This window comes from Halichoerus grypus, chromosome 4 (assembly GCF_964656455.1).
Source record: "Halichoerus grypus chromosome 4, mHalGry1.hap1.1, whole genome shotgun sequence".
NCBI classification, from domain to species: domain Eukaryota; kingdom Metazoa; phylum Chordata; class Mammalia; order Carnivora; family Phocidae; genus Halichoerus; species Halichoerus grypus.
In genome coordinates, this window is record NC_135715.1 from 2,489,349 (window position 1) to 2,502,039 (window position 12,691).

The 12,691-nt window shown below is 49.3% G+C and overlaps 1 protein-coding gene and 1 pseudogene across 1 annotated transcript; both read right to left on the reverse strand.

The window, feature by feature from the left end:
• Nucleotides 1-2,427: 2,427 nt before the first annotated feature.
• Nucleotides 2,428-8,560, reverse strand: LOC118526119 (inhibitor of growth protein 1). The gene is made up of 2 exons (XM_036077123.2): nt 8,291-8,560; nt 2,428-3,383 (listed from the first exon to the last, which is right to left on the reverse strand). The coding sequence occupies exons 1-2, from the start codon at nt 8,424-8,426 to the stop codon at nt 2,680-2,682; spliced, it is 840 nt and encodes a 279-aa protein (XP_035933016.1). The 5' UTR covers nt 8,427-8,560; the 3' UTR covers nt 2,428-2,679.
• Nucleotides 6,076-7,969, reverse strand: LOC118526120 (inhibitor of growth protein 1 pseudogene; annotated as a pseudogene).
• Nucleotides 8,561-12,691: the final 4,131 nt, after the last annotated feature.

The following is a 12,691-nucleotide window of genomic DNA, read 5'->3' on the forward strand; positions in this document are numbered from 1 at the left end:
TCTCTACTACAGCCATTTATAGACCCCAAAACTGTTAAATATGAAGAAATCCAGTATTAGCGACTATGTTCTAGTCAATCTTCACTCCCATAACGTAATTTTCATTATTAGCTCTAATTAAAATAGAAGTAGAAACTAGCAAGTGGAGGGGCGCCTGGGTGGCTCAGTCGTTGAGCGTCTGCCTTTGGCTCAGGTCATGATCCCGGGGTCCTGGGATCGAGCCCCGCATAAGGCTCCCTGCTCAGCGGGAAGCCTGCCTCTTCCTCTCCTCCTGCTTGTGTTCCCTCTCTCGCTGTCTCTCTCTCTCTGTCAAATAAATAAATAAAATCTTAAAAAAAAAAAAAAGAAACTAGCAAGTGGAATTTCATATAAGCAAAGATTCTTTTAAACCACTTTTATTGCACTGGACTGTTACCAAGTATTTTAGTACCTTATTTTCATAGAAGAAACCTCTTATTATTTGTCTAGGTACATCTTAAATTTTAACATTCAAGAAGATTCTGAAATGTTTTTGAAGTTTTGCTGGAAAATAAATGCCTATTCGTAGGTACTGATTTGCAAAAAGTTCACATTTTAATGTATAATCAACTACAATTTGCATTTCTCTACCAAATAGTCTCTATAATGGAAATTCACTGTAAAACACTGAGGGATTTCTGTCTGGCACAAATAAAGTTCTCAGTGTTTGTCAAATGAAGTAAACAATCAGAAAACAACGTAGTGTTTTATGGAAGTCAAGCCACATAGAGCTTTAGAAGCTACAACGATCCCAGTTCTTCCTTGTGGCGGCTTCACAAGAGATGGGAGGAAACAAACACTCTCCACCAAGTTTCACTTTGAAATGGGAACCAGATTATTGCTTAGAAATGAAGTTAGTCTAAATCAGAGGTCAGCAAACCTCTTGTGCACAGGGCCAGAAAATAAGCGATCCCAGCTTTGGGGGTCATTTGATGCCTGATGCAAACAACTCTGCTGTCGTACAAAGCAGCCCAGATGATGCTTCAGTGAATGAGCATGGATGGCCGTGTGCCAGTGACACTTTATTTACGGATGCTAAAATGTGAATTTTATTACAACGTCCATGTGTTATTTAACAGGATTCTTCTTTCGATTTTTTTTTTTTTTAAAGCATTTAACAGGGGCACCTGGGTGGTTCAGTTGGTTGAGCATCCAACTCTTGATTTAGGCTCAGGTCATGATCTCAGAGTCATGAGATCCAGCCCCGTGAGGGGCTCCACACTGGGCTTGACGTCTGCTTAAGATTCTCTCTCCCCCTCTCCCTCTGCCCCTTCCCTGCTCACACTCTCTTTCAAAAAACAAACAAACAAAAAGAAAAAAAAAACACTTAACAATGTAAAGCTCATTCTTGGCTCACAGGCCCTACAAAAACAGGCAGTGGGCTGGATTTGGCTTATGGACAGTAATTTCCTAACCCCTGGTCTAAAAATATACTCTGTTTTGACATTTATTTGCTGGCAATTAGGTACTTCTACTTCATTACTAAGCACAATTAAAAAAAATGTGCTTTAAGGCTTTGCCTAAACTGCTGGTATACAGATTTTTAAAACAATTTAAAAATTACTTACACCCAAATTAAAATATACTGCAAGAGGAGGAAACCGGTCAAATTTCACTTATTTCTGGACCTCACATCTGTAAGCTCTCATGCACACAGCAGCAGGAAACACACCTCGGTTCTACAAAGGCTTCCAATTACAAAGCAGCAAGTGCAAGTTCACTTGAAACGTACATTTATACGCCTTGTATGAATGAAACATGGAGCCACACTGAGATGTGTGATAGCAAAAAAGTGTGATCTGATGTTCCACGACTAGACCACTTCCATGTGGTTTAATAAAAACTGTGCCCAGTCATTTAAAAAAGGCCACTTGGAGGGGCGCCTGGGTGGCTCAGTCGTTAAGCATCTGCCTTCGGCTCAGGTCATGATCCCGGGGTCCTGGGATGGAGCCCCGCATCGGGCTCCCTGCTCCGCGGGAAGCCTGCTTCTCCCTCTCCCACTCCCCCTGCTTGTGTTCCTGCTTTCGCTATCTCTCTGTCAAATAAATAAATAAAATCTTAAAAAAAAAAAAAGGCCACTTGGGGAACAGGCCAGTAATAGAAAAATGTCTGTCATGTAAAACTTAACCATCTACCTGTCTAAAAAATAACCTTCAAACTTTAAATCTTTACGTTGGATTGTTATATGGATATACGTTATCATAGCAAGAAACAAATTTGCTATGGGCTATAAGTTTGGCAATCTGGCTAATGTTTAAAAACGTGCTCATGAAGCGATAACATTATTTTTATTAAAATAATGCTAATGATGCCAAATGAAATCTCTTTCCACATGAAACATGTTAGGTTGCTTCCAAGTCACCCCCACCCCAGCAGAACAAAAACAAAACAAATCAGTCTGAGACTCACTTGAGTGTTTAATTCAAACCTATATTTGTAGTTTCTAAAATGCTGATCCACAGACCACTTTCTTGTTACACGTATGTACCAATGAAAACAAAAGCAGAGGATCACTGCCGTCCCTGCAAAAGGAACGGCTCCTTTTCTAATATTCTTTAAAAATATACAATGTACGGTCCTTGCGCCCCAGCACGGGCAGTGACTGACGTAATAAATACACTGGCCCGCCCGCTCTCCTCCCTGCTGCGCGAGCTCCGCCAACTACCTGTTATAAGCCCGCTCCTTTTTGGATTTCTCCAGGGCCTTGTCCATGGTCTTCTCGTTCTCCCCTCGACATTTGGGACAGTACCACTTGCCCTTTGGTTTGTGATTCAGCCCCACACAGGAGAAATGGAACCACTCGATGGGGCACTCGTCATTGTCACAGCCGATCATTTCTCCATAGGAGACCTGATTGCACAGACAGTACGTTGGCTCGTTCGGGTCAATGGGAAGGTCTGCAGGGGACGCTTCCCGCTCAGCTTTGGCCTTGGAGCGTTTCTTCTTCTTGGAGGCTTTTGCTTTCTTCTCCTTAGGCGTTCCTGAGGTGATGTCATCATGGTCATGATTATTGGCAGCGTTCTCTCGGTTCTCATTGTTGCGCTGTCGCCGGGACCTCTTGTTATTGGTCTTCTCCGCCTGCGTGATTGTCTCGCTCTTGGACTTATCCTGGCCGGCTTTGCCGCTGTGCCCAGTGGTGTCATTGACCTCCTGATGGGCCTCAAAGAGCTCCACGTGACTGTCCACCTGCCTGGTCCGGTTCTCCACCAGCTCCACCATCTGACTCACGATCTGGATCTTCTCGTCGCCCAGCTCCTGGCTCCGAATCAGGGCTCTCTGAATACAATGCAACACTCTCCTCTTCTGGACGCCGTCTGTCTCGCGTTTCAATTTCTCATAATACTCATCCAGTTCCTTCAGGATTTCTGCAAAGGAAAAATAAGCATTATGTCCATTCTATAAACACAACTGAGCCCTTTATTTAAATTCTCTGGTCTATAAAGAAGTAATTGCAAAGGACAGAAATAATCAAGGCAAGATTTCCTAGTATGAAAATCCTATAACCTACAGGCATTTTGAGCAGACCTTTTTTTCCCCCTATTGAAAAAAATCCCTGCAACTAAATACAAATGCAACACAGTTCCCATTTAGCAAAGTGCCACTCAAAGCTCCCCAAGGGACTCTGTGCATTCAGAAGCATGGGTAACATTACTCTTGGGATCAGCAACTAAGAGGAAAAGTTTAAATTTAGGTGAAGTGCTGGTGCCCAAACTTTTACTTTCTATAAAATTAATTGATTTATGTCCTATATTTCCAGTTTTCACTCAAATATTCTTCTAACTTAAATGCCTTTATTCCCTTTATTTTAATGCATCAATGTCTAGAATACCCTATTAAATCACAGAATGTATATAAATACTACCTAGTGACCCAGGGCCTCAGTTTATCAGTCACATCACTGTCATCCAACCTTGCTATTCCTCTGTATTACTAAAAACAAGACTGGTTTGTCACAATAAGTCAGACAACCTAGCTTTGCCCTAAAACAAAGGGGTCAGATTTTGCTTTTGCATTTACTGCTTAAGACAATACACATTCACATCTGTAAAAATCAACAGATTTTAAAACATTACCAAAACTAAAAAAACCCTCAGTACTAAATTTAAACTTTGTACAGGGGGCGCCTGGGGGCTCAGTCGGTAGAGCATGTGACTCTTGATCTTGGGGTTGGGAGTTCAAGCCCTACACCGGGTGTAGAGATTACTTAAAAATAAAATCTTAAAAAAGTGTATATGATTTTAAGATGTAATTTGGAAAGTGTAATTAGGCAATTTCTCAAGATATAAAAGTTGTTAAATAATCTTGATTGAAATAAGGAAAATAAATATTCTTGCCAAAAACCTATTTAAGGGTCCTGGGAAGGAGCCCCCCATCAGGCTCCCTGCTCAGCGGGAAGCCTGCTTCTCCCTCTCCCACTCCCCCTGCTTGTGTTCCCTCTCTCGCTGTCTTTCTCTCTGTCAAATAAATAAATTAAATCTTAAAAAAAACACAAACCTTTTTAAATACAAACAGAAAGGGTGCCTGGGTGGCTCAGTTGGTTGGGCGACTGCCTTCGGCTCAGGTCATGATCCTGGAGTCCCAGGATCGAGTCCCGCATCGGGCTCCCTGCTCAGCAGGGAATCTGCTTCTCCCTCTGACTCTCCCCCCTCTCATGTGCTCTCTCTCAAATAAATAAATAAAATCTTTAAAAAACAAACAAACAAACAGAAATTCCCAAAGTTATTTTTCCCAAAGAGTAACAAATCAAAATAGTATCAGGGGGCGCTGCCTGGCTTAGTCAGAAAAGCATGCAACTCTTGATCTCGGGGGTGTGAGTTCGAGCCCCACATCTGGTGTAGAGATTACTAAAAAATGAATAAACAGTATCAGATTTTTCTCCTGAAACCCTTTGCAGTCTCTTAAAATAAGGCAATTTTACTCTCCAGGTAGCAAGTGTGGGAGGCAGGATATATAAAATGTAACCCCTCATCCCTTCTAGATCTTATCTTTGAATAGTTATAAGGCATAAACCTAACACTGAAATAAATACATGAACTCAGACCAACACTGAAGCTTACCTAAATATAAGTATTATTTTCCAGGCTTTATTTTTAAACTAAAGACGGCTCTGAAGATACTTCCTAGAAAAACAATGTAGACTATCTGCCCCCAGAAAGGAGGAATGCCGTAGTCTCATAGTGTCTGGGAATAATTAATTCTGAAAATAAATAGGCTCAATTTATCTAAGTTCTATTTCATAGATGTTAAAATAGGAGTTTCTCCAATTTATTTTAAATTAAGTGCATATTACTATTACTATAACAAAGCTATTTTTGGTTTAATCAGTAACCAAATCGATAAAGACAATATTAGCCTTTCATAGAAAAAACAACGCAATTATCGCTAACATAAAATTCAGTAACATACAGCTTTTTACATCACAAGCAAGCTTACATCCATGTGAAGTCTCAGGTGCGCGAAAGAAACAAAAATGACACCACGAAATTACCAAGAAGTGATTCTGTTACCTGCACAATGACATGTGTTTCTTAGACTCCCCAAGCAAAGTCCTCTGTCAACAGAGCCGCTGCAGTAGGCGCTGTAAACAGGAACAGCACCAGGTCTAACTAGGCGGGCGCCCCGCCAGGACACCAGGAGCTTCTCCCAGCTCCGTCAGCTCCAAGTGCTGCTGACCTTCCTTCTGAAAATGCTCCACACCAATATCACTGTAAGGAAGCAATGGCCCCACGGAAAGAATTTAAGGACGAAACGAGACTGTAGCACAACCCAATCTGGTCTGTCCAACTACTAGAAACGTATTTTAACTTTATATAAAGGCTGCACTGACGTTCGTTAAGAAGCGGACTTCGGGGGCGCCCGGGTGGCTCAGTCTTTAAGCGTCTGCCTTCGGCTCAGGTCATGGTCCCAGGGTCCTGGGATCGAGCCCCGCATCGGGCTCCCTGCTCCACGGGAAGCCTGCTTCTCCCCTCCCACTCCCCCTGCTTGTTCCCTCTCTCACTGTGTCTCTCTCTGTCAAATAAATAAAATCTTAAAAAAAAAAAAAAAGAAGAAGCGGACTTCCATGGTGGGGTGGGTATTTTAAAAAATAGTTGAAACAATGCAAAAATAATTTTGAATTCAATAATTCAAGCACAGCCTCAAATACCATTTAAAATGGGCAAACTTAATTCTAATCCATTTTTCTGAACTAATCTCCAACTGATGTATACTAAGGCAAGACTGCCGGCCAAGTCCGACTTTCAACATAGGTCCTTAAAACTAAAAGCGGTAAGTGAGCATTTCCCCCCATCTCCAGTGAGGTCCACCAAACGAGCTGCGACTGCTCCCAGCAGCTCAGCGGCCCCTCTCTGCAGGCGCAGCGAGCTCCGCAGCGGGGGCTCCCTCCCCGGGACACCTGGTCCCGAAGCAGCAACACAGTAACTCTGGGGGATGCTACAACAACTGGAGATAAGTTTCCTGAGAGCGATAATGAACAGCGCCGGTGACCACGAATCCTCCGATCTTCTTTCGCTCCCCCGAGTCGCCGCCTCGCTCGGCGCACTCGGGACCCTAGGGGCCGGCTCGTCCTCGCCAGGCACCGGCCCCGGGCCACTCACGCTTCCCCCGCTCCGCGCCGCCGCACCCGCGGGTCGCCGGAGGGGCGGCCCCGGAACATCGGCGGGCCCGCCCGCGAGTCCTTGGGGCCTGAGCAGCATCCTCGGCAGCCCCGGAACCAAGACAGGCCTGCCTCCCCCCGACCCCCGGGGGCCGCCATTGCTCGGCGGCCGGAAATGACCAGGCTCGGGCCCCTGAGGCACAGGGGCGGGGCCGGGCCCTCAGCCAATGTGGAGGCGGTCAGCGGGCGTCGCGCCCCGCCCCGAGAGCCACCGCCTGTGGGGCTCGCCAGGCCGTAGGGCGGAGGCCAAGAGGGGCGCCAATCACAGCACAGAATCAACGAATAAGGCCCGCCCTCGCAGCGCCAATGGCCAATCGGAGGCCGGAGGCCAGGCGACCCAAAGACATTCAAATCAACTCGACCTCCTCCTCCTCCCCGCCCCTCTGAAGAAAAAAGAAGGCAGCGGAAACAGAGACCCGTGCCAGTCACTGCGCAATGCCCACCCTCATCCGGCTCAGCAACCAATAGCTCAGCGGCGGACTGATAAGGACATTCCATGGGGGACGCCAAGACCAATCACAAGGAAGCCAAAGCGGGACGTTCACAATATGCTAATAAGACCCCTATAAAAGTCGCTGCGAAGCCCAAGCTCGGTTAGAGCGCGCAGGGGCGCCATACCCCCGTGGTCTCCCTGCGTGCTCGGGGCGTGCGGTCGCTACCCTCCTCCCCCCACGCTTCCGTTTCCCTGCTGCGCAGCCCTGTAAACATTAGTAAACTCCGAGTGACGATCCGCGTCCCAGACACAGACCCCAATGGCGTGCCTGACCTGGCAGGAAAGTTTCCCCAACAGCCAACAATTCCCAGCGGATACGAACCCTCCGCCTCTCTCCGGAACTCTGGGCAGCCGGGGCTGCAAAGAACGACCCACAGGTCCTCTTCCCTACCATGTTCCTCTGCAAGCCGACAAGCTTTGCCCGCGCCCCCCGAGCACAGCAGATGGGCGACTTCCTCGACCCATCCTCCCTTCCATCCCCTCCCCTTCCCCGCCGCACGCACAGAATAAAGCCCTCGCCCTCCGCGAACTACACCCGGCCGCGCCGCCCCTCGCACGTCGGCCCTTACTCGGTGTCCAGCTCCACAGAAGGCCCGGGGATCGGGCGGGGGCGGCGGCGACCGGGGCCGCACCGCGCGGAGTGCCGACCCCGGACTTTATATAACACTCAGATTCGGGACTGGGTGGGGGTGGCTCTGGGGATGGCGAGCAGAGCCGGGGACCCGCCACCCGCAGTGCCCTCCCAGCAGCCCTGCGCGCAGCCCCGTCGCTGCGCCCCTCAGCCCCAGCGACCGCGGCACATCCCTCCCTCGGCGCCCTAGCCTGCGCCCCCTGCGCCCCCTCCCCCGCAGCACCCCGCCTCGTCACTTCACTACAAAGAGCGCTTTGCTCGCGCAGCCTGGCATTGAGACCTCTCGTTCCTCCTTCCTCCTCTGTGTCCGGGCTTCGCTCACAAGGACCTTGGAGAATCAAAGAGGCTCCAGACCTTTTGTTCCTGCCCGGCCAGAGCGGACGCCGCGGGCCCGCGGCTCCTCCGGGCGGGGAACAGGACGGCCCGCGGCCCCGCGGCGCGCCGCGACCGGCGGGGATGGAGCGACCGCCCCCGCCCATCCATCCCGCCGTACCTTGGTATTTCGCGTCGATCTCCCGCATCAGCGAGACGTTTCTCTGCAGGTCGAAAGGCAGAGACTCGATGGAGTCCAGGTAGTCCTCCACATAGTTCACCAGGTGGATCTGCTCCCCGTTGGCAGGGCTCAACATGGTTCACCGAGGTCCCCGGCGACTCGGCGCGGCTTTCCGCTTCCTCCAGCCCCCGCCCCCTCGGAGCCCAGCGCTGCAAAATGCAAAGCTCCCGCCCGCCGGCGCCCCCCCTCCGGCCGGCCCCGCGCCGCTACATCTGCGAGCCGCGCCGCCTGGGCCCGGGGACCCGGCGCCTGGCGGGCCCGGCCGGCGCTCGGCGGCCTCGGGCGCGGGGCGGGCGCGGGCGGCGCGTGCGGGCGCGCACCCCGGCGCAAGGGCCAGGGCCGGGGCCGAGCGAGCGCGGGAAGGGGCGCGCGCCGCCCGCCGCGCCGCACTTGTCCAACGTGGAGAACCCAAATACCAGTTTCAAACACTTGGGAAACATTCGGCCCCCCGCACCGCGCATGCGCCCCGCCCCCCCACCGCCCCCTCCCCGCGGGCCCCGCCCCCACCGCATCACGCCCCTCACCGGCCCGGCAGTGCGGGGGTGTGGCTTTGTCTGTCACTTTGGCTGGGGAGGGGGTCGTGTGGACAGGGTCTGCGGGCGAAGCGCAAACTTTACTAAGTTTTGCACTGGAAGCAGAGCCTGTCGGGCGGCAATGCAGAACCTCCGGGGAGTGTGGGGAGCAGCCGGCCCCGCCGAAGAGCCGGTCGGAATGGACTGAGTTGTGGGACGGCTGCCGCCGAGGCCATCGCTCGCCCAGGGTACCACCTCCCTACCCACACCCAGCCCCTCATTCCAGCGACCCGCCGCGGAGCGGGGCATAAATAAGGCCCGAAACAGACTGGCAACACCGAAACCCAATCCACTTGCCGCCCTCCCTCAGTGGGCCAATCAAGACGAAGGAGAGGCGGGGCGAGTAAGGATAACTCCTCCCAGGCTCCGACTACGAGAAACCCGCGTCCTACGATGGGCGGAGAGAGAGGGCGGGCCGTGCAGGGCGGAAGTGATGGCGCATGCGCAATTGCCGGGAAGGAGGAGACCTACCATTAGGCGGCCGGACCACCGCTCCCAGCAACCTCAGCGGCTCGCGCGCCTGCGCGGTCTTCACCGCCTTCCCTTTGTGTCGACGGCCGGAGCCCGGTGCGGAGCGGATTGGAGACAAAGGGGCCCAAGAGGGGAGCTGCTTTTCGGACTGGGCTCCCGCAGTGGGCGGAGGATCCCGACCCCCTCCCGACTATGCCCTAGGATCCACTCTCATTAGAAAGACCACCCAAAGCGGGGCGGGGCAGACGTCCGGTCCCGGGGGTCCGGGGCCCTCTCCCCGTACCGTCTTGGGGGCGCCCCTCCCCTCCCCCCCGGCCTCTCTCCCCACCCTAAGCTCCCGAATTCGGGCTTTCTGAAAAGCTCTGCGCAGAGGATCCCGTTGCCTAGGCGACGGGCCAGCGCGCCAGCCCGCTGCTTCCGGCTGAGGCCCCGCCCCGTGGGCGTGGTCGCGCTCCGCCTTTGTCCAGCGGGCACGGCCCTGCTCGGCGGGGCAGCCTCCCGGGCTGGCCTCGGCGCGCCGCTCTGCTGTGCTGTCTTCCTTCCCCCAGGTGGGCGGGTGTCCTGTCGCGGTCTCTGCGGGCGGAGCTGGCTCCGCTCGGCCTGCCCGGTTCGCCCCGGCGCAGCGGGTGCCCTGGGGCCTGCGGGGTGCTCCTCCGCAGACTGCGAGCCCGGCGCTCGCCTGCTCCAGGAGGCGTGCTGTCAAGACCCAGGCCGTTGGCAGGTTCTTAGAGTTACTGTGTTAGGGGCGCCTGGCTGGCTCACTCGGCGGTGCCTGCCACTGTTGAAATCGGGGTGTGAGGTCCAGCCCCACCTTGAGTGTAGAGATGACTTAAAATCTTTAAATAAAAAATAAATACATAAATAGAAATAAAAATACTGTATGTAAGCCAGTAGTATTTTCGGTCAACCCAGCGTAGATAAAATAGATTGTTATCCGCGGTGGCGCATTTTCTGATAGGGATGCGGGTAGAGCCGAGGACCCTGACTTGAGCTGTTTTGTCTTTGAAATGGATGGTTCTCATCTGCGGAGATAAACGACCTTTGATATTAACACTTTGAAGTAAATAGATTGATCTTCACTATTAAACCCCTTCATCCCTTCCCCACAGCAAAAGAACTTTCACTTTGATATTGGGAGAATGGTTATTTTACTTACGGATTCGCACTTCTCCCAGTCTTGGCCTGGTTTAAAGCAAATGATGAATGAAATTTCATTTCATTTTATACAACAAAATTCGTTGGCCACTAGTCTGCATGAGAGACTTGAATACTATGACATGTGGCAACGGAGACGTTATATGGAATAGAGAGACAATAACGAAGTTGAATAAGAAAAATAATTCCCTTTCTCTGAGACCATATAAATAATTTTAAAGTACCGTAGCAAGAAAGAGATAAGTTCTTTGAATCCTTGCATTTATTGGCCCTGGAATGAGTAGTGTTTGTCTGAATTTAAGAATAAAGGTTAGAAATACCCCTTCCAACGATAATCAAGCCAGCTTGAACTAGGTTATCTTTTTTAAAAATCACGATGCTATCTGAATAATGATTCCTTTCATGTTTTCATGGACTCCACAGACACAGAAACAAAAGGTTATCTTAATCATTGAACAAGAAATATTTCATGAGGCCTACCAGGTGCTAGCTACTGTGTATGCACTGGGGATGAGGAGCTTGCATTCTGTAAGACAGTTTACCTTGTGGGCTAAAAGGTCAGAAGATACTTTATTTACTAGCTTTACAAAGTTATTAAAATACATATCGATGACTTCACAGTTTTCTGAACAAGATAAGAGACTAAGAGCTAAAACCTAACTATGACCATGCATTTTAAATATACTACTAAGGAAACATGTTTAATTTTGAAGATACATTGAATTACCTTGGTTGTTTCGGTTCTGCTCTTTGGAGTGTGTTGGAAAAATGGATACTAAATTTTTTTCTGAATTATATTTCTAGTTTAACTGGTGATGCTCCAACCCGTGGGAGTAAAAAATAAGAGGTGAATATAAAATTTTTTATGTTTTGAGGTGCTTAAAAAAAAAAAGCTAACATGTTTCTCTCAAACTTGAAATACCTTAAGCAGTATGCTACCTTATCTACTCTACTTTGAATTTGCAAGATTTGGCCTTGAAAGAAAATGTATTACTGAGAACTACCTTTTTGGTTGTTGTCATTAAGGACTAGGAAATGGCATTCAAGATACTTTGGAATCATTAATTTTAATACACTTCTTTGTTCTGGCCTAGATTGGGGAGGAGTCACTTCAAAGTCACAGGATTCTCTTTTGGGGAGTATATTTGTTAATAAATGTTCCCAGTCATTTTTACTTTACCTTAATATTCAACCTGCAAAAAGGACTCATATTTTTAATCACCATTAAGTAGAGGGTTATGTTTATCATTGGTTTGATGATTTCAGAAAGACTTAATTAAGTAAAGGTAGAATTGCTGCCAATAAGGGCTGAACACCTTACACAACTGGTTTTCTGAAGACAGAAGATACCATTGTTAATTTAAAAGTCATGAATTTTCTATGGCCAATTCCAACATACCACCTGTCCAGATTCATGTGCAGGATTTGGTCTTCAGTGTTACTAAATCTGTTTTCAAGACTTCTAGCTTTTTTGGGGCTCCTGGGTGGCTCAGTTGGTTAAGCGACTGCCTTCGGCTCAGGTCATGATCCCAGGGTCCTGGAATCCAGCCCCACATCAGGCTCTCTACTCAGCAGGCAGTCTGCTTCTCCCTCTCCCTCTGCTCGTGCTCTCACTTGCTCACACTTTCTCTCAAATAAATAAATAAAATCTTAAAAAAAAAAACCTTCTAGCTTTTCCCTTGAATTCTGTGTGTTGACACAGATCGCCTTTTGTTCATTTTATTTTACTAGCACGTCTAGTATCTGGACCAGAGCTTTCTCCATCAGATATTTCACTGCGGAAATTTCCTCCCACATGCACAACAGGTGGATTTCATCACAGATTCATTCAGCAGCTCTTTTCTGAATGCAGTGCTGGAACAGTGAGGGAGGGAGTTCAAAAGAACTTACAGTCTAAAGTACTGGGGAGAGAAATATACATTGTCTAGACACAAGAGACTCTTAGAAAAACTTACCAAGATAGGGATGGAGAGAGGCAGTGAAGGAGGGATAATACTCCAGTAGAACTTTGAGTAGTCAGGGAGCCTGTGCTTAGCACTGATGGAGAGTTCTCCTAATTCTGAACAATAGGTTCTAATATTTTAGCTTTATGCATTAGAACATAGTTTACATTAGGGGCGCCTGGGTGGCTCAGTCGTTGAGC

Coding starts and splice junctions, on each gene's coding strand:
- LOC118526119 (XM_036077123.2), bottom strand. CDS start 8,426: ATGTTGAGCCCTGCCAACGGGGAGCAGATCCACCTGGTGAACTATGTG. Junction 3,384..8,290: donor GATCGACGCGAAATACCAAG/GTACGGCGGGAT, acceptor TTTCCTTTGCAG/AAATCCTGAAGGAACTGGAT.